The sequence below is a fragment of the Drosophila miranda genome, chromosome 2, assembly GCF_003369915.1.
Source record: "Drosophila miranda strain MSH22 chromosome 2, D.miranda_PacBio2.1, whole genome shotgun sequence".
In the NCBI taxonomy this organism is placed as follows: Eukaryota; Metazoa; Arthropoda; class Insecta; order Diptera; family Drosophilidae; genus Drosophila; species Drosophila miranda.
Window position 1 is genome coordinate 16,892,111 of NC_046675.1, and position 21,758 is coordinate 16,913,868.

General features: G+C 44.1%; 2 protein-coding genes across 9 annotated transcripts in view; one reads left to right on the forward strand and one right to left on the reverse strand.

Annotated features, from left to right (window-relative positions):
• LOC108157236 (rho GTPase-activating protein 100F) overlaps positions 1-17,617 on the reverse strand; it is a 40,200-nt gene extending 22,583 nt beyond the window's left edge. For 3 of the 7 annotated variants that reach the window (XM_017289198.2, XM_033388943.1, XM_017289197.2), the window contains exons 1-2: positions 15,964-17,614; positions 9,708-10,079 (exon numbers count right to left, since the gene is read on the reverse strand). In XM_017289198.2, the coding sequence (XP_017144687.1) occupies positions 9,708-9,794 (87 nt within the window). In that variant the 5' untranslated portion in view covers positions 9,795-10,079; positions 15,964-17,614. Of the gene's footprint in view, positions 1-9,707; positions 10,080-15,963 lie in introns of all 7 variants that reach the window. The other 4 variants (XM_017289204.2, XM_033388944.1, XM_017289203.2 and 1 more) reach the window with 2 other exon arrangements.
• A 1,523-nt stretch (positions 17,618-19,140) lies between these two features.
• Positions 19,141-20,896, forward strand: LOC108154451 (E3 ubiquitin-protein ligase msl-2-like). Of its 2 annotated transcripts, XM_017284723.2 has the most exons (4): positions 19,141-19,218; positions 19,298-19,718; positions 19,833-20,451; positions 20,517-20,896. In XM_017284723.2, the coding sequence occupies exons 2-4, from the start codon at positions 19,602-19,604 to the stop codon at positions 20,639-20,641; spliced, it is 861 nt and encodes a 286-aa protein (XP_017140212.1). In that variant the 5' UTR covers positions 19,141-19,218; positions 19,298-19,601; the 3' UTR covers positions 20,642-20,896. The 2 variants fall into 2 exon arrangements, with proteins under 2 accessions (XP_017140212.1, XP_017140211.1); XM_017284722.2 differs by having other exon boundaries at positions 19,298-20,451.
• The last annotated feature ends 862 nt before the right edge of the window (positions 20,897-21,758 follow it).

A 21,758-nucleotide genomic window follows, 5' to 3' on the forward strand; every position in this document is an offset into this window, starting at 1 on the left:
TCTTGGCTAGGAATGAACCTTGAAAAATTGAAAATAAATGGATCATTCCGTATGATATGATCATTTACATGAGCGTTTTCATTTATCGTTTCATGGCATCCAATATATTGTGGGTTCATTTTTTAATTCCCAGCCATCCAGGCAATCGTTTTGGGTTAAAGCTTGTCATCGATATAAGGAGCTTTTCGCTCTAGTCCCATTATCTTGTTAAGGAAAGCATCCCTGGCATCCCTGGCTTCCACAGAGAAGCCCTCTCAATTCATTTACACAAACCCACACTTAAGCCTTCACCTGGGGCGCCTCCCGCAGGGCAGATAGGCTTCCAGCTAATCCTGACATCGATAACAATTACATACTCGAGGAAAGGACTCGAACCTATGCCACTGGCAAATGAAACGAGAAAAATGCCAATCATGTCTGTGAGTGACTAAACGCAAGGAAAACGGCAGACCAGACCCAACTCAAAGCGGCTCGGGACCCCGCCTGGCATGACAGACAAACATTATGAATGATAAAGGTACAACAATGGGCCATAGGCGAAAGCAGAACCAACAAAAGCCCTCCCGCTTTGGACTAGTCCGAAAGCGCGCGCGTCGCTTTTGCAAATGTTTGTTTATCAAGCAATTCAAATCAACAAAATGAAACAAAGCGAATTGTTGGTCAGTCGGGGAAGGGGAGGAAGAGGGACGAGAGACGAGAGACGAGGGGCCACTGCCACTGCCACTCCACACACAGCGTTGGAGCATTATGAATAATTTTAATAACCCAGCCCCGATGACACAAACAGATAAACCAGTTGCCATTAAAAACGCATTACAATTGATAAAAGGACTAGAAAAGGAAGCAGCCAGCTTTTGTCCTGCGGCATGACGCTGCTTTAAATACCCTTCAACAACGATATGGAACTGATGGAATGGGAATAAGTGAAGGAATATAGGAAGTGGAGGAACAAAAATAATGATAAGTATCGCTAATGTCAAGCACGTAAAATGAACTGATAAAATCCCAAATGACTTTTAAGCTTATCCTTGGACAAATCATCACAAAGTTCAGCCATGAATTCATAATTGATCCGGTAATAAAATCACCAATAAATATGCCAATGAATCCACAAAAAATCATGACAAATCACTAAACAAAAACTACATAGTTCATAATTGATTAACTAAACAATTAATTTTTATTTCTAATAATAAATACTTTTTAATAGTAAGTGGCTTAATTTGTTGAGAATTAATTCCGCTTAAGAAATAAATTCTAATAGTAGGACCATACTTAACAAAAAAAGTACAGCCATTGAATCAACACAAATTAAAAATCCTTTGAAAGGTCACACAATTCTTTTTCTAACCCAACATTTCTCTAGGAAATCGGCTCTGCAAATGCCGAGTGAAAATTATGTAAGTGCCAGTCACCAGATCGCGGTTTGTGAATTTTAAAAAAATATTTGAAGTATATTTGCAAATTCTGTATATAAAGATGTGATCTGAACATCCAGCCGTGCCTGAATCGTGCAAAGTGCATTTAAAAGATTTCATTTTTTCGCACTGGGTTATTAAACTATAATTTTGTTTACAGGTAAAATTCTATGAAATAGTGAACCAAATTGTCTTATTTTCTTTAAGCCTTTCACTTGAGTATTTTACTTTTCTTTTATGGAGTGCATACACAAAATAACTTTAAGAAATTAATTTCACTTGGAAATTACCGAAAATAGTATACCCTATTATCTTGACTGTGGCATACTCCTATTTGTAATATCGCAAATTCGAGCCCTCATCAAGTGTATTCGTATCGAAAAAGCAGACGTAAGTACTCAAAAGATTTTGGTCAAAAAGGTTGAAATAACAGCGGGAAAGGCCTTTCGGAAGAGCGTAAAGTCAATTTCCTGAATGACATGTGTGTAACCCTTTGAGTGCGAGTGTGAGTGTGAATGCGAGTGTGAGTAAGTGCTGGGTAGGTAGGCCGCATCATTCACAAAAGCTGCAAACAAACACGCGCGCGTTCTCTCCGCGCTCGCTCTCTCTCTGCATCGACACACGGCCAACAGCCACTGGTCTCGTACTCGTATGTGGGTCAGTTTGATGAGACGCTTACGCTGACCCATCCACCCACACAGCACAGCCACCCAGTCAGGCATTCAGGCATTCAGGCAGCCAGCAAGCCACGAAGCCGCCATCCGCTGACAGGCAATCAACTGTCAGGCCGAGAGCAGGCCATGCAAAATAAATGCAATTCAAAAATTTCTTCTTTTTCAAGGCGGCAGGCAGTGGCGTGGGACGTGGGGCATGGGACATGGGGCATGGGCCAGCAACCGCAGCTAGGCAAACATGCCGGAGGCACACAGGCCTAAAAACACTATACTGTACGTTACGTATACGCAACATAGAGGCCTGCGCGGATAAGATGCGCACACGCGAGTAGCACTACGTGTGGATACGATAGTAGGTCCCGGCCGGGTCCGGGTCCGTGTCCGTGTCCGGCCAGCGTCGAACCTTATCCGTTGCGTCGGCACGCAGGCAGCCAGCGGTCCGGATGCGAGCGGCTAATAACAAACTTCCGGAGAGGAAAAATTCTTTTGTCATTGGAATTTGTCAAGCGCAGCAAATTGAGTTCACGGCTCGGTTCGGCGGCTGCTTGAGAGTGGAATTGAATTCGAAAATGGTGAAAATGACCAAAATTGCGAACAGAAATGAAAACTTTTGCCTCTCGACCGCGGGGGAGACTTCTTACACTGAGCGAATTTTCGTGACAAGTTCCTCCGCCGAATGAAATATGTATGAGTACTTATGCCTTTACATGTCCCGGACATTAACCAGTCCCCAATGTCCCTGTTGGTCAACACTTTCAGCGCCTTCTCTAACGCTCTCTCCATCTCTCTCTCTCTCTCTCTGAAGGTGCAGAAGGTAAGCCCCTTCAGAGTGGCCCAAGTTTGATGTGGCTTTGATGCTGCTGCTGGATGGTCCTTTCCGAGTGAATTATGTAAAAGTTTTTGCTGCTGCTCTTGCGTGTGCCATAAGCCGCTTACCAAGAGTTCAAAGGTAAGCATGGTGGGGGGCGGAGGACATCGACCATCGACCCTCGGATGCTAAATTACCTTTTAAGTGCCTTCATTGGCAATTAATGCCGCTAGTTTTTTGCCTTGGCCTTAGGCTAATTGCAACCGGTGTGTTAGCCAAACTAATCGCAATTGGCGTGAAAATGTTAGCCCTATTCTATCTGCTGCCACCCATCCACCCGTCAATCACGTTGTTAACTGTTTAACTGACTGAAAGATAGATAGAGAGAGAGCCAAGCCGAGCTGGGCCGAGCCGAGCCTTGGCACAAATACCGCTGCCGTGTCTTTCAGTTGTGTTTTGGCTCTGTTGTTGTCATGGCTCAAGGCCCATGGCTCTTGGCTCATGGCTCAAGGCTCAGCTTTGTTCGCACTCGGCTAATTGATGTCATTTGGCTGTCTGTCTGTCTGCCATTACAGGTTCCCCCTCGATTATAGTAATGCCCCAAAACTTTGACAGCAAAATACCCTTGCATCATCGTCACCAAAAGTTGCATATTTAATGTGCCACATACATGCAACAATTTTCTTGCACAATTTTCCAAGAGGCAACAAGAAAAAGATATCCCATAAACTTTTGCTTAACTCTGGCCACTCTAAAGAAGCACAGCAAAGCCGCAAAAGCCAAGGAATTACACAAGAAAAAACAAACAAAAACAACAAGGGGGGAAAACATTTCATTTTTCTCTACTACAAAAGCTTTAGAAGCCACCAAGAGAGAGAGAGAGAGAGAGAGAGCGAGAGTGGGAGAAAGAGAGTAACCCAAGTCTTAAGAGAACGAGAGAGAAAGCTGAGAGCAAAACTGTGCAGAGAAGCAACCCCACAGACCGCCTCCTTAAACCTCCTTCTGGGGACCTCTTCTTTCCTTCCCAACCCCTCCCTCCCTCCCTGAGATCTATGCCAAGCAAATGCAAAATACGTTAAAGGTACAACACTTTTTGAAGAACCAGTGGGTGAGTGGGGGAGTGGGGGAGTGGAGGGGCATCAGGCGTTCGGCACTGCCGAAACGTAACGAAAATCCACAGAAATCCACAGAAAAGCAAACAGAAAATTTAACCAAGCCAAGGATGTGCAAAGGATGGGGAGGGGTGGATCCATGGTGAGCGAGGGGAGAGCGGGGGCAGAGTGGGAGGGTGGTAGAGTGAAAGAGTGAGTGAAACACGCAAAGCCACGACCTATCCACACAACAATCGTGTGTATGTGGGTGTTGGGATGGAGCGGGGGTACTGGTGGTACTGGCACTGGTGGCAGCCAACTGGGGTTTACATGTGAGTGGCGTAAACCGCTTTTAGTGCACACCCACACAGACCCCCACATTGTGTGGCATGGATGCTGCTTTCTGTAGTAGGTTGTGAGGTTAATTTCGTTTTGGTATTGCATTTGCGCTGCTGCTGTTGCTGCTGCTGCTACTGCATCACCCCTCTATATTTTGTTGTACCCTCCCTGCGAGTCCTTTGCCGTCGAGTGGCCTCAATACGAGCATAGATTGCACTACTCCTCCCTCCCTCCCTCCCTCGCACATGCACACTCGTCGTGGAACCCTCTCTTCAACGCTGGGATGTTGATATTTTTATGTTTCAAAAGTAAAAATATGTCATACGCAGTGTTGCAGCAACAGCAAAGCTCATCGAACCTACGGCCTTGTCAGCGGCTCAGCTGACAGCGGGCCAGTGGGAGCCCCATTTTAATTACCGCAAGGTTCGGGCTAATTCCCGCTCATAATTTTAATGGCATCAGCAGTGGTCCGACAGCAACAGTCTCTGGCGGAAATAATTAAAAATCCGTTAAGAGCAGCCACAGAGGTGACGCTGATGCTGCCAATAGAGAGAGGAAGGAAGGTCCTTGGCAATAAGTCAACTGTCTCTCCGTGCTCTGTGCTCTCTGCATCTTTCACGCAAAATATAAACACGTTCTGCTCCGCAGAGGATGGGGGAAATGGGATGGGAGCTGTTTGCTCGGGGGAACAATGACAGGTAAATATTTTACGTGCACGAAACAAACTTGAAAACTCTTCGATGAATATGGAGCATTTCAATATGTCGTGGTGCTGCCTGTCGTCCTGTCGCCTGTCGTATGTCGTCCTGTCGTCCCGTCGCCTGTCTCCTGCAGTTGCGTAAGAGTTTTGCAATTAGTTTCGCAAATGAAAGGCACGTAGCCCGGAGCCGTACTGTACTGGTGTACTGCCAGGCACGTAAGCAGTGCCTAACGAGTAAACCAAGTGTTGGCATAGAATCCAGGCAGAATGTCCTTGAACCGACTGTCGCTCTCAGGGAACTACTGGGAACTACTGGAAACTACAAGTAGCTCGGCAGGCTGGCATACATTGTGTACTCTGGAATCTGCAGGGAAATGTATGCAAAGGGAGAACTCTTTCATCGTTCGAGAATGTTTGGACTTAAAGTTGCTCATCTTTTTCTCTCAGTGGTTGATTAATTGATGGCGAATCCTCGGATTTGTTGCTATGACGATCAGCCTCCCCTGCTACAAAAACGGGAACAGCCACAGCTTTATCCTTGCCACAGCGGCCGGCACTTTCATCTCCTCTTATCTTTCATCTCTCGAAACTGTCAGAGGCAGGTGGACGTGGACCTTCTCAAAGACAGTTTAGCAGGATAATAAAAGTTGTGGCATGCCAGAAGGGAAAGCAGCAAAACAGGGACTGCTATTGCAGCGGATTTGTGTGCTCTACAATGGGAATGAGACGCAGAGGGGGAGCATCCATTTGCTGGAAGACTGCCACAATTCCACGTTAATCAATGCTTGCCCCTAAGGGATGCTTAGCCCTATCGCCGCACATTCCGCGCCAATGCACCCCCAACAAAAATTAAGCTTATTAAGTGCCGCGCTTGGCCAAAAAGAAAGCACACATTTATGCGCTGCGTTGGCAGCAATTAAAAATCTGGGCTTCACCTGACGCTGCCCCAACTGCTGCCCCCTGCTGCCGGTCTTGTTGCTGCCTCAGAGTTGCCAATTAATAGTTTTCTTCTTTTTTTCTTCTTCTTGAAATCATGGGGCAACAACCACACCGCAAGATCTCGGAGAGGAAGTGCACCAAGGCGGAAGGGAAAGCCTTCTGGTTGGAGCAAACTACAAAGAAAAAATAAATATTGGGAAAGCCAGAAGCCGCTAAGAGACGCCAGAAGATGCTGCTGTGGCAGTGTTTGTCTTGGGCAAAACTTTCCACCGCTTCTCGTGTGTGTTTGTGTGTGTGTGTGTGTGTGTGTGTGTGTGTGAATCTGTGCTGGTGTGTGTTTGTGTATCTATGAGAGGCATCGCTCCAACTACAGCTCCAGCTGAGGAAATATTCTTATCTGCATTGAGGCAAAATCTTATATATAAGACTCTCTGTCTCTCTCTCTTTCTCTGTCTCTTTCCCTCTCTTTCTCTATCTCTTAAATTTCTGTGTATCTGTATCTGTGGCGCTGCCAATTGTTGTTGGCCCAAAATGGAAGTCGTGAAAAGATTCCGCCCCGCCGGAATGCGGCTGCCTAAATGCCCGCCATTTATTTGTGAATGGCACTCGACTCGACACAGAAACGGCAGATAGAAAGGATAGTGGGACCAGGAACTCGCCTGGGATCTCCCGGCGCTGAACGTGCCGCTGTTTGCGAGAGAAAAAACTTTCCCACATCCGCATCCACAAACGTAAAACGCAAAACGCAAAAGCAGAACTTTTCCATTTATTTTCCATAAACTTTTCCATCAAGGCAGGCAACTAATCAGGCAAACCATTTAAGAGCTGCTGCATTTCGATCTGTTGGCATTTGAGAGGCATATGAAAAGCGCAGCGTGGCTGGCTTTCAATTAAATTTCAAATGGCAGCTAAATGCTGAAAAATGCACATTCGCGCCACTTCACATCACTCTCATGCATGGCTGCACATAAATCAAAATAATTTACTGCCCTGAAGCTCATCCTGATCCTGGATGCAGCCGCGGATACCGATGCGGAATTTATTGAAATTCGAGCAAACAACAAAAATACACACAGAAAATAAAGGATGATGCAACTGAAAATTGCACGCTTGGATGCTGCAGCAGGAATGCAGCCAGACACGAAAACAATCCCATTGAATGGAGGTTTCACGTTTCAGGGGGCAGGGCCCCGCCCCTGCAATTGGTAATTCAATATGCTGATTTTTGCCAAAGCCCCGGCCCCAACCTGCTCTCTGTTGCCTGTTTGGCTGCCAGTCAACACTCAGCACTCGTCTCGTCGCGTATGCCAATAGAAATGCCAACGCGTCTCACTTGACCAACTTTTGGGTGCCATGTGGAGCTGCTCCTGCCGCTTCTGCTGTTCAAGTGCCAGGCAAGGGAGCAGCAGCAGTCAGGCTCGAGGCGAACCTGGCAAGTATTGGGGTAAAAAGTTTGACATTCTGCCCGACAGCGTTCCATTTCAATTAAAAATTGCTTAACAAATCAATTTGCTGTTGGCCTGACACAAAACTGATTAAGAAAACGGCAGCACACAGCCCATAAAAGCAAACAGAGCGGAGCGGAGCAGAGCAGAAAACTATAAGAAAAACTTTAACGCCAAGAAAATGCAATTTAAATCAAGGAGGCAGTGGCGAACAAATATTCTTACGGAAAAAACGAACATGGGATACACTCTTTTCTCGTTAAGATTTTGGAGAGAATAGGACTTGAGTTCTAATTCGAAACATTTTAGCCTTCGATTTGAGTGAGACTTCACCGCGGCAAGGATAGCGATTCACACTTGAACTTCAGTAGAAGGAGTGTCTGCTTTTTTATACTGTAGATACCGTCCTTTACCCCTCCTTTGGGATATGCTTTCCTGGGGAAGTCCCTGCTGTTAATGGATTGCATTCGCTGCTTTTCGGATACCCTTTCTTAGCTTGAGATTGAATGGAAATCCCAGGCAATTCCCACTTGAGTGCCGCTTGCCGCTTGCCGCTTTTTGGGCCCACTCAGGCGAGGCTTAATGTGCCGCCAGCGCAAATTGAATTCTTTGGCTGCGGCAGAGGGCGAGAGAGAGAGAGGGACTCCTCCTCCCCGAGGAACGCGGGGCCGTCAGTGCAGCAACTAAATTAATTTATTTGTTAAACTTTGCGACGTCAGAGAGCGCCAAAGTCAAAGTTTTTAGCGCAGCGGCAAAAGGGAAAATAATCAACAACAATAACTAAAACAAACAGCAGAGGCTGCAGAGTGCGGGGTGGTTTATCCAGAGGGTGTTCTGCGAGGCGGCTGTGGCTGCGCTCCAAATGCGTTGGCAAGCTCCGCATCTTTGGGGACTTATGCGCCAGGAGCCAGGACTTTGTCATAAAGTTTCACCCGAGGAAGAGTCGCGCCACAGAAGCAACTTCGGAAAGGTGATGAAAGAGTGATGGAAACCTTTCCAAGATTAAGGCAACACAAAACTAGAACACCTTGCACCGTTGGCTGCCTAATGAAGGGGCAAGTAATGGAGTCGGTAGTCGAGGAGCTATCGAGTAAACACAAACTATGAGCAAATAATACTCTTATCCATTCGACTGCGCTTCGGGCTCGGGTCTCCGCTCTCAATCAAATTAAGTGCTGTCAAGTGGCAGGTGGTAGGTGGCAGATTAAACCTTTTTGTTCGGGCCCAATTACTCTCTCAGCATTCGATGGCGCAAGTTCATTTCACAAAATTGCATTAAATTTATGCGGTAAAAATGATTAAAGTCCGATAGATGGATCCCATTTCTTGTGTGGCACGTAATTGAATTTGTCTGGGAGGTGGGGAGGTGGGGAGGTCCTGGGAACATGTTTCGCTGTCCTTTGTGTGTAAGCACCGCCCAGATACAAGGTGAATCAACTCCAACTCCCCCATCCAACCATCCTTCCCCTACCACCTACCCCACCACGCCATTTGCCGCATATGTGGCACGGCCGCAAGCCACGCTCCTCCGCCAGCAGCAGCAACTACAGCAACAGCAAGAACAGCATATAAATCAGATTTCGCAATTAAGCCTTCATTGAAATTCAGGCGTAAAATGTAAATTTATTATGGAAACCACGAAAACGATGCCCTGAGTACGGACGCAGGTACAGCTGCCCCCGAAAGCCAATTGACTAACTGACTGACAGATTGAAGCCAGCTTGACACACTCCACTTTACTTTACTTTACTCGATGATAGCATAGCTGCTGATTAGCTAATCGGAGATGAAACTAAGAAAGGCAGAGGATTTATTTGCACATTTCCATCATTTGACGAAAATCCAAAACGGGCTAAGAACTGTATAATTAGTACGCGGTTTAAAGATCTTCTTACTCCGAACAGCCTGCGCCAGTTCTAGTATTAGATGGATCCACTTGTACGAAATACTGAACATCAAACATCTGCCGCCCGATATAAGCAATTAAATGTAGAATTTATAGCTAGTGGCGCAGCCTAAAGTATCTCAGTTACTGTAGCAAAAATTTGTAAAACAATTCGACCCGACAAAAGTCTTCAATGCTCTTAGTATTGAGCATCCACAGCTGTATCTCGAAACATTCGTTATCGTTTGTCGACATAGTACATAACAATAAAAGACTTTTCAATTAAAAATTTCGCAGAAATTAAATAATTACCCTTATTCAACCCTATGGAAATTAGGAACGATTTCCGCGTAATATAATTTAAATATCTTCAGATCGAAAATAGTAATTACTCAACAATCCACTCACCTTTCTACGTCCACAACAAAGCATTCTTCGCACACGCGAATTTCCAGTAGCTGCTTTCAATCGAGTAAACTTCTTCTTCCACTGCATTTATTAGTGGGTATCCGATGGGGGAATTGTTTTCCTTTTCGTTGGCCCTTCTCCTTGGCTGGGGGAGGGGTGGGGGGCGGGCTGGTCGTGGTCGTGTGGCAACTGAGCTTTGAATTGCCGACTCTTATCTAACCGATGATGATGCAAGATGGCAAAATGGCGATGGCTTTGGCGATGGCGATGGCATTGGATGAATGCTGCTGAACACGTTCCATTTGGTTGCTTATAAAAATTGATATAAAAATGCAAGTTCAATTTATTCGTTGCTCGTGTAGATGTAGATTCCTGCAAGCAGAGGGGAAGAGCAGAGAGGGAATAATGAGTTAAAAACTGTCAAAAGCTTGGGCCCCCAAACACATCAGCAAGTATTTACTGTCAGTTGACGCACACTCGCACACGCACAGCCAGACAGACAGACAGCGCACACACACAGATACACTTTGTGCAGTCATCGTGTGCGTGTTTAACTTAATGAAGCTTTACACTTCGCGAGCCTCGGGCTCTCCCACTCTCCGTCTCTCCGGCTCCACCTCCTCTGACATGTGTCATATGCATTTGCCTGACAAGGCGGCACTCGAGGAGTTGGACAGTTCTCTCCACACACACTCGTGCTTGTATTATGCATATATCGAGTAACTGTCTGCGTTTGATTTTATGGCGCTGATAATGCAATGTTTGCCCAGCTCCTTAGCCCTGTCCGTCCGTCGTCTATGGCCAAATAAAATGTTCTTCGTTAAGCAGACAGATATCCAACGGAGAAAGGGGTATGGGTGATGGGCAAACAGGGGAAAATGGAACAGAAAGGGTGGTCCAAAATAAATTTAAAAAAACACTCTGTCCAGATCTTGGTATACCAAAGTTCTAAAAGTCTCACTGGAAGAAGTCTCAACTTAGGGAAAACATACACATATATGTTTTATAGCCTTTGCACTCCTCTGGCCTCTGCCACAGTGCAAAATGATGTGCCAAATTATCATTGCCTCTGGAAAGGGTATATAAAATAGAGGACATAAATGGGTCGCCTGCCTTCTGCTGACACTTTGCTGACTGTTGGGCAGCCCTAAAAAGTATGCAATACATTTCAGCACTTGTCATTGCCTCGAATCGAAATTCCATGTAGGCGAGTGCTGGCTGGGCCTTGCCAGCCTGTCACACACTCACAAACACACACAGATATTTATGCAAATGAAGGAGCCTAGGACCCCAGCAGGCAGCTAGCGGCTGACTGGCCTTTATGGCTAATTGTGTTGGCCTGGTTTCCGCAACTTAACTTCGCTTCAAAGCCCCCTGCCCCCTGCCCCCTGCCCCAGCTGCTTGCTCTGCTTTCAGACCAAAACCATCTTTTATGCTGTTTGAAAGCAAGCCTCTTTAATTTCTCTTGTGCAAGGTAATGGAAAATGTTTTCCAGAATAGATAAAAATGGATTTTCATTGCAATTGCACAATAAACAATAAGTTAACACTTTTAGATGCTTTTGCTAATGTCTTTGGCAAGTTTCTCCATACTCTATACTCCATTCGGAGAAAACAAAGCGCTAGGGCTGCCCTGTGCTCCTAATGAATGTTGATATAATTTTTAATTAAAAACTATTTGCTGCTGCTGCTGCTGGGACTGTTGCTCTTCCGCAGCCCCAGACCGAGACCCAGATCCAGAGCCAGACAGAACGGAAGAGAATTGTTTACACGACACGAGAAGGAAGGCTTCTGTGCAGTTGCTGAGAACTTGTGCAACTGTTTAGATAAACCCCAATGCCCCCTTGCACTTGCACAGCTCCAACTCCAACTCCAACTCCAACTAGATGGAATAGATGTTTCCCAGCAGCAGACTTGTCTGCTCTTTGGAATTAAAGTTATTAGCGCCGCAGATCCCTCAGGGGAACAAAACTGGCTGAACTCTCTGACACATCTAGAAGGGAAGGACTCCATCGTCTGGTCAATACAATGCTGAGCATGCAGCCGCAGAGAAATAGAAAATCAACGGCAAAGAATTTTTTAATTAAGTGGCCACCAGGCATATGGACAGGGCGAACCGCATGGCATATTGTACATGCCATCCTGATGATGTCGCGTTGGAGACCGTCGCGTCATCGTCATGGCGAGCACGTATGCAGTCGGGGCATGGCTCTGGCTGGCACTTTGCCCACAGCTCCAACCGAGATTTTGTTGCCATAAAACACTTTGTCTGGCCTGCACGAGCCCAGCCACTCCCCCACTGCCGCTACTCCGTAATTGCAATGAAAAATGTTACAATCGTGCCCAGGACATTCAAATGTACAAAGAAGAATGCCATGCATATGTGAGCGGGGGGGCGTGGGGGTCCAGCTGCTGCCCCGACAACTGATTTCCTTGGCAGCCAGCAGCATCTCCGGCCCTTCAATGCGATTGTCCTGGTCGTGCAGCCGAGAAGAAGAATTCCTATTCATAACTTCTATTGCAAAGGGAGCAGAGCAGGAGAACATGCAGATACAAGATACTTTGTGTCCTAGGCAACAGCAGCGACAAAGTACAGCAGTCAAGCAAGAAAAATATGTTGCAAGGGTGTTGATGAAACAGACGCAATAACAACAACAGCAACAACATTCAGATGAAAGGACTGCTACAACAGCAACAGCAATTACAACATTTAGAAGGCGGCAAAACAACAGAGCAACAACAATAACAAGAACAACGCTGGCAGTCGCCGCAGTGGCAGTCGCTGGGAAATGGAATGGAATGTTGTCTAGGCACGCATAAAATTTATTATAATGACATCATAAATTCTGGCAGCAAACGTTGTAAGTATGGATATGGATATGGGTATCTGTGTGTGTGTGTGTGTGTGCATAAATGAGTGACAAACCTCCACGAAAACCGCCCCGCCTGTACCGCCCTCGGGCAACAGAAATTGCAAATCATTTATCAAATAATAAAAAACAGAACAAATATTCGCAAAACTCAGCAAAAATGCTCCGAGAAATGGGAGTTTTTTTTCCTGCGTATATAATTCGCACTGAAAGAAACATGGGAATGGAATTAATTAATGGTTGAACATAAAAATAGAAATAGCTATAAGCAGAAAAACCACTCAACAGACCAAGTTATTTCTGTGGTAAATGATCTCCAAATGTTTAGTTTGGCTGTTTATTTTGAGGTATTGTAAACAGTGGGCTGTGAAATTTCTCTGTGTACATTCCCTATTTTGTAAGATTTAATGGGGTCACCCTGTGGCAATCCCAGGAGAAATGCTAGGGATAGAATGGAGTGGAACCAAGTATATGGAAAACTATGTGTTAAAAAAAATCACTCATTTAAGCCCCATCATATATCTTTCGTTACGAGATTGCACATAGAAATTCTAACAGCCAGACGGAATTTTTTTAATTTCTCCAATCCAATATATACAACTATTTATAATGAGACTTAAAAAAGGAACAGATCGATAATAATAGATTTAATTCCAGATTGAAAATTGTGAAATAAAAAGTTTTTTCATTTACATTTTGAAATTATTATGAAAATATCTGATTGAAATGTATTTAATATTTAAAGCAAATTTTATATTTAAATTAAATTAATAACAATACAATATATTTTCTACCAGATTTAATATTTTACATTTATTTTAATGTTTTTAATATTTTAATTAAATGTGGAACATATTAAAAATACTTTTTTAACACATTTATGTTCAAGTTAAAGTGCATTCCTTTTAATTTTACTAAAAACTGAATATTTAATTTAAATATGTGTGTGTTTTTTCGTATTAAGTATGCCATTTTTCTCTGAGTGTACTTTTTTTGTGCTTTTAATGATGTCGATCAATGCAACCTATAACGACTGATAGGAATCTTAGTTCTCTCTCTCTCTCTTTTCGGTGAATTCTTTACTTGTGCTATGCCTACATTTTCGGTCAATATATTTTCACTTTACTCCCCTATGTTTCCCAGTGTAAACTGCGCCCCCCGCAGGCATTGCAGCGTTGAAGAGGGGATCCAGTGTAGAGAAAGCATAGCGGATTTATCGATTGCTCTTTTTTCTGTTTTCTGTTTTTTTTTCGGACCCAATCCTAACCCCATCGCATTTTTTGATATTGTTATTGCTGCGTTCAAGTTTATCTCCATTTCGTGCTGCCAGCCCCTTTGGCGCAGACATTAACTGGCATGTAGTGGCACCACCCAAAAGACGAGACCGAGACCGAACCACCACCAGCAACAGCGACGACTGTCACAAGGGTGGAGACTGAGCGGCACTCCCCCTCCATGGATTTCCAGACACACACACACACACTGAAGCACATGCATTCGTGGCGCCGCATGTGGCATTTGTTGCCGCTTTCAAGTCCCAAGCTGGCACGCTGTTCTGTCACCAGGCGACAGTGCACTCGCCACTGGGCAGAGAGTCAGAGTCACGTTTAACTACCAAAAATATGTACAAAACCATGGAAACCGACCAGGAAAACCGCTTTCCCCCAGTGTGCGAAGGGGAGGGTTTTATCTAATTAGGGAATGCAGATTCAAAGGATGGAATTACGGTGCACACTTCAATGGGATACTGTTGATGATAGCACCACGTGCACTGGCCAGAGACATCCTCTCTCTGCCTTTCTCTCTAATTATATTATTAAAGCAAAGCAGAATATTATTTAACATAACAAACGAGTTGCATGGCAATTTTGTAAATATTTAGTATTTAGTAGTATTTAGTTTTTTAATCATTTTAATCATGAGTACATGTTCTTTTTCCATTATATTCTGTTCATAATTCGAAGCACATACGAGTATTTATTGCCATTCTGAAGATGCCCCTGACAGCTTACTTCTAGCTACAACTTTTTGGATTAAAGCAGAGATGTTGCCAGAGAATTCTGAGGGCGCAGTTATTGGTAACAATACTTTTCTTGGAGACAGTGTAGTAGTTATAAATATGTTCTCCAACTTCTAGAAGCGTCCGCTTTCTTACTTCTTTCAGCTGTTGCAACGCCAACTATCTAAAATGATCTCTAAAACGATTTACAATCTTCCAAGCAGTAGGTCGTGCTTTCCCAAGAGAAACCATGAGTAATCCAAGGGCTTATAACATAGAAAATATGACGTTTTCTCACTTTTCGGCTTCCGCTATAGCTATTATTTATTTCTCTATTTTGCAACCATTTTGCTGCATTTATAGCACCATAGCTATTTTACTAGGTTTTTTCACTGAATTTCCTTCTATTTTTCCCTCAACATTTTGTATGTTTTGGAACCCCACGCGAATCTTTTTCCTCTGTTTGCTTGTAAAATTGGAGCAAAGCTCTTAACTCTGAGGGTAGTTTGGGGGTCCTGGGGGATGTGGTGGTGGAATGTGGCAAAAAAAAAAAGAGGAAAAAAAGTAACATTTCTGATTGTTAATGTCGCGGTTAATGTTTTGCTTTTCGTATCTTCCCTCCCCCCCCAGTCGTACTTTTTCCCATTTTGTGCTTTATTTTTCATTTTATTTTTTTTTCTCTGGCCTGTAGGTCTGGGTGCTTGGGGGTAGAACTGTAAAGACTTTGATGCTGGGCGAGTAACAGCCACATATAAGACTTCTCTCTTTCTTGCTCTCCCATTGTTTTGATGAAATGTTCGTTTATGATTGCGGGGGAGTGGGGGGTTTTGGTTTGTGCAGAAATTCCTTTCTTAATTAAAAAATAAAATAATTGAAACTTCCGGAGGCAAATATAATAAAGGACTTCAACCCAGAAGAAGAAGTATAAGTGGAAATTACATCTTCAGAAATTTAATCTAAATGGGGAGTGTTACAAATATTTCTTTGACTTTGAACGAAGAATTTCAATATATAAATCTACTTGACTTTAGTTTTTTTTAAAGGAATCTCTTTTATGGGTATTTTACTAAAGCCATCACCGCACAATCTCTTACAGCTCGCATACTATTTACAGCTATACGTGGACGCACGGTCCTGTTTCAATCCTATTGTCAAATCCTTATATTGAAGGGTAACCCTTAGAACCAATGACATTTGCATTGATCCGGGTTACGCTTTTCATTTACAGTGAATATCTAACAGCCAACGGCCACTCGACACAATCAACTGTCATTCCACATCGCAGGAGCTTTCCGCCCTGAATAGTTTGCGACTTAAAGGATTTATCCCATCATAGCCGTGCCCCTGCCCGTACCCGTACCCATACCCGTACCCGCGTGCCCACTCACCTGCACTTTGGTACAGGAAGCCTGTCCTGAAGGCTGCTGACGCTTGATGCCCGACGCTCGACGTTTTGTCTAATCCGTGCCAACGGTTGGCCGAGTTATGAAAACATGAAATCACAAATTGCAAACAACATCATCATCATCATCATCAGCACCAGCCAAAAGGAGCGAAAGGAGGTGGATGCACCCGTAATGGTAGTGGAAGGGGGAGGGCTGAGAGCAGTAGCCGGAACCGGAGCCAGCTGCAGTAACCGGTAGTAAATGTGCCGTGTTGTAAATCCGATGCAACGTAGAATACACTCCGTTACTCTTTTCTCTCTCTCTCTCTCTCTCTCTCTATCTCTCTGTCTCTCTCCTTACCGTTGTCTCTTGTCTGCCTCTCTCTGTGTGAGTGCTTTTTATTTCGACTTCGATTTGTTTTAATTTCCGCTGATTCTAGTGCTGCTGCTGCAGCGCTTCCGGCACAACGTTCGTCCGTTTGTCCGTCCGACAGTGACAATGTGGGGTGGATGCGACGAGGCCTGGGCTACGTGGATTTAGTAGATGTTGTAGGCGCTGCTGGATTTAGTGTTAGAGACAAATTGCTGGTTCGGTGGTCAATGGCACGACGATGCATCCTTGCACTTTTGGGCATACTCTGTACGCTGCTGCACTCTTCTCCCTGCTTCTGCTGCTGATGCTGCTGTTCGTTGCTCGTTTCTCGTTGCCCGTTTCACATTTTTCTCTCCACTAGTGCTGCTGAGATTGCGACTGCTGCGGCGACTGCGACTGCGACGTTTTTGCTGCGGCATTTTTTGCGTAACTTGTGAGCTTTTGCACATTTCACAGTTAATTTCGACATGTTCGCTGGCGAGCGGTTTTTTTGTCCACGAACAAATTCAACTCTCAAACTTTTATTTTATCTCTATTTTTTTCTGTTATCTCTTTGCTTTTAATTGATTTTTGCACGTGTGTGGGTGTGAGAGAGTGTATGCACAAGGGTGTTTGTGTTTGTGTAAGTGTGATGGATGCAGCAGCGAGCAAGCAACGGAATGCGTCCGAATGGCAATGCGAAGCTTTTGCTTGTGGAGCGCGCTTTACTACACACCGAGTGCTTCTGGCCTGAAAATGCGAATTTCCTGCGCTCTACTCCTACGTTACTCCGTGCGTGTGTGGGTGTGTGTATGCGTATGAGTTTCAGTATGAATTTCAGTATAATAAAATATCCTGTTTGGAGGGGCTCCCGCTCCCACTTGCCCACTGATACCACACGCAGAGAGCGCGAGCAGAGAGAGAGGTTTTATGTGTAGTTCTGCGCCTGCGCCGTAAATTTGGAGCAAGTCAATGCTTCGGGGCGAACGGCGATAACACACGGACCCACCATAACCACCACCGCACCGGAGCAACCAGCCCTATCTATCACTCGCTTTCTCTCTCTCTCCTTTCTCTATGCTTTTTTCCACTTTGCTGCGCCGCGTTTTCCCCGCAGTTCTTAGCTATTTCTGCACACTACACACACCAAACTCTTGTTTTTTATTGCTCAGGCCGGGGATCGAGGGTCTTTGCTCTATGATACTGTATCATACGGCTTTAGTTTATATTGCTCTGAGGGTTTTTAAACGCTGGATTGAAGAACGACTAGCAATGGAACACTCGCCGTGAGCGATGAGAGTGAAATGCACTGCTGTTGGGGCTTGTACACGCGACCCAATACTGTCTCTCAGTGTTGCAAAGGAAGCGAATTTTCATATCCCTGGTTTAGCAAATCGAAGCCATCGTTATTTTTGATTTTTGATGTAGCAATGTAGCGAATGTAGCACAAACTGCGGAAATTGCGGTTGATTTTTTTGAGATATCCCATATTCATATGTTGTATGAATACAATTTTTAAAGGACATTTATTTCGCTTATTCAATTAAAATTAGGAATTCATTCGACCCCGATTATGTTCTGTTGATTCTCAAAAAAATTCTTGTGTTGAAACTTTTAGCTTTATTATTAGTATTTAATTATATTTAAAATTCATTCGCCGACGAGCATCCCTTGTCTGAGGTCAGGAGTGTTTGAAAATCCAGATTCTGTGATGGAAAAAGACGTGGCGTCACCGCCGTACAATGTTTTGTATATTTTGCCCGATGCCCAATGAACTGAACCGACGGTTTGCGTAAATCAATGCCGTCTGTGGCGTCCAGGAAGCTAATTATAACCGCTTTGTTTAGAGCGTCTCTCATATAATCATTTAACTTGTTATCCATTAGCTCGATAATCTTCCAAGCCTTGTAGCTAATCGCCTCGATGTCTCCCTTTATAGATTCGGCCCTGTCTTGCGGCGCCTTCAACTTCCCCACAAGGTAGAAACCGCCAATGCCGGTATCAACGCAGAAACGGCTTACCGCCTCGTCGCCGAGTCCTCGCGATAGAAGAAATGCGGGGAACTGAAGATCATATCCAATAATTCATTAAGGGACTTGTACTTGTGAATCGTCAGCCATTGGCTATAGAATTCGATAAGAATCAAGAAAGAGTTGTCAATTGGAAATACAAATGATAGGCAGAAGGCTTGCTTCTTCGCACTCTGACGCAGCTGGTAGCGACGCTGCTCATCTTTATTTGCCACCTGCTGAAATTCCAAGGACGCGAAAACGCGTCCACATTCCATGGTCTCCCGCAAAATCAACGAATCCTTCCCAGCGAATGTTAAGTAGTCCTGACTCGACTTTAAGTGTTGATCGGGCCAAATGAAGGAGAACAGCGTGTCCTCGCTAAATATTGACGAGGAGCCTTGGCTGCAGTATTTTTTCACGTTCGCAAAAAATACGTTCATCTCCGAATCCGGTTTGATGCCCATGAAGACCATATGGTTCAAAAGGTGGGCCTTGATAGATGCACGGATCGGAGATTGGACCGTGTACGGCCATCAAGGCACAGGAGACGTTGTTGGGCCTTTTAAATGCTTTCTGTCGTTCTCCGATTTATCAGGATCATCCAGATGCTTTACTTGTCCTGCTATTCGACTATGCGTTGATCCTAATTGCAAATTATATTCCCAATTGGCTTCGTCTGGGTACTTTCATTTTTGTATTATACAAACATTCGACGCCAGCCACGCAAAAACGAGATGGCGGAAATAGCTGCACGCAACTTTCAGTGATGGGCACTGGTTTTTAGTGATGGGATAGTCGGGAAAATCATTCAATTAGAGCGAGAAATATATATTGGTTGCGAGTTTTTTGTTTTATTTGCATCTGTAGTTGTGCGTAGCTTCGTGTGGTTTTTTTGGTGGGTAAATTTGTTTTCTTCAATTTTTGTAAACTGATATTTAAACCTTTTTTTGTAAATTTTGGCACGTGAATATTAGTTTGAAGAATACGGCAGCAGACAAGTTAAACGGCAAGCAACGCCTTCTGTAGAAAATCGAATAGATAGTTGGGAAATTATCACGTGTTGCTGGAGGAAAAATCAACAAGTTTCTGTGCAATTGACCGCCCATTATTAATATAAAGGGAGGAGCTCATCAGGTCACATTTCCGACACTTCCCATATCTTGTCCCGCGGAGACGCCGCTCACCACGGTGGCCACAACTGCCGAGCTGCCGTAGGAGCATAACCTCTTCGAGCAGTTGTCCGACATTGAACTGGAGGCTTCCCATCCGCTGCTCCAAATGTCAACAAGGTCTGGCACGGGTCTGACGGCCGCCCAGACGTCATTTATTGTGAACGAAGGTTTCCTAAACACTGAAGCCGGCTACACGGACCACAGCTTGGCCGAACTGGAGCAGGTAGATCTCCCCGATGCAATCTTCATGTCCACCTTCCCCAACAACACTATGAATACTGACTATGCCATGACTTATTTCATACCCACGGCTACATCCACTCCCTTCGATGACCAGAATACCAGCCCGAAGCAGTCATATGAAGAGACCTCCTCAGAGGAACAACACCTGAATTCCAGCCAGAAGTATATATCATCCACCATCAAGGACAAGAATAAAGACACGCAAATGAATCCTGTTAATTCAATGCCCAGCATCATCTCCTGCGTGAAGGAGACACCTCAAAAAGCCGTCAAAAACAGTGCTACTACGGGATCTCCTCGTAGGAATGCGGGAATGACAAAGGAAGATCCATTTAAGCACAATTGCCGCTGCGGAACCTCTGGAGCGCGGGCTAACCCCAAACGTACCTGTCGCAATAATCGCTGTCTCTGCTACGTGTCTGGCAAGTCATGCACAAACTGTCGCTGCTTTGGTTGTCACAATCCGCACAATTCCGATGATGAAGACGAATTGGAAAACTTGGCGCCCCCATCACTCCCCAATCTCCAGAGCGAGAAGAAGCCAGCACCAACAAACGCAACACCAACAAAGAATGTAAATGTACAAAATACTGGCGTTTCTGCACCAGGGTTCGATGATCCCCAAGGCGGTTTAGTTTTAGTGCCCGTTAGCCATCTGGAACAATCCATACATCCTTTGGTTCTCGTTAAGAACGAGCATGGGGACTATCAATGTAAGATTATGATCGTTAACGTTCAATTCGATCATCTTTTAACCCTCAGATTCGTTGTCTTTCAGGTTTCAACATCTTCCAAGGCAACGTACCGATTGATCCCGCCACAGTTGGCCTTCTGCATATCCGGATGCAGAGTAACGGTTACCACAGCCAGATTCCGGACTATGCGTATGTGATGGGACCTTAGGCAGCTCCACCTGTCATCAAAAGGAGTGTAAGTCAAAGTGGTTGCCAGCACGCGATTTTATTGACGAGCTGGTCAGTAGTGGCTCCTCCTTGCTAATGGAATTCTGCCGCTAGCGCACTCACTGTTCGAGGAGATGTGGGATACATTTTTTTTTATTTTTTTTTTTATCATTTTTATGAACAAATGGTAAAATATTGTAATGCTTTGCCCCAAGTGCGGCTGTTGACCCTAAAAATAAAACAAAAACCTTTTTTTTTTCATCACTTAAGTTACAATTTTTTTTCTAGGTTAAGAGACTTTATTAAACATACATTTTTTTTATCAATAACTAAGTCATATATTATAATATAATCCAATCGAATTATAAGAAACCAAACGAAAACGAAATATTCATAAGTCGATCGAATCATGGATGATATTCGTATGGAAACGATGAAAATATCAACAGGCTTTTTGATGAGCAAAATAAATATCCGACAATTTTAATCGAATTAACCCATTGAGGACCAATGGGTAGTTTCAAAACCCATGAAAACTATAAAAATTGAAGAATTGTATCGCTAAAGTGGTGAAAGATATCGTAATAAATTGTTTGTGATGTAAAGAGTACAAATTTTAATGCAGCATAATTTTTTGTTGGCTGCCCAAAAAATTTCACCTGTTAAAAACAAAGCTTTCTCAGTAGTCCGAAAAACTATTATCGCGCAATCGTTTTATACAGTTTCGGACATATTTAACACACCTGGCCACAAACCAAGTCTAATGAAAAGTGAAATTTAAATACGAAACTGGTTTTCGTATGTATTGAAAATGCAATTATGTTGCTATGTGGGAAAAACTTCAACTGGAGTATCAACCATATGAAAATAACAATAAGATTCTGTGAAAAGCATTAACATCTTTCCAAATAAGAGTATTATGGTACTTAAATTCCCAGGCTATATCTCAAGTGTTTGCACAGGTAAAAAAAATATTGGTCTCTATCAACTACTATGGTCTCCAAAGCACACAAATCAAAATTTCATCAAAATCGTAAGAGCCGTTTAGATGGTGCCCGTAATGGGTTAAGGAAGTCGAATGAAAGCCGATTATATAGATTATAAGAAACATGTTTGCA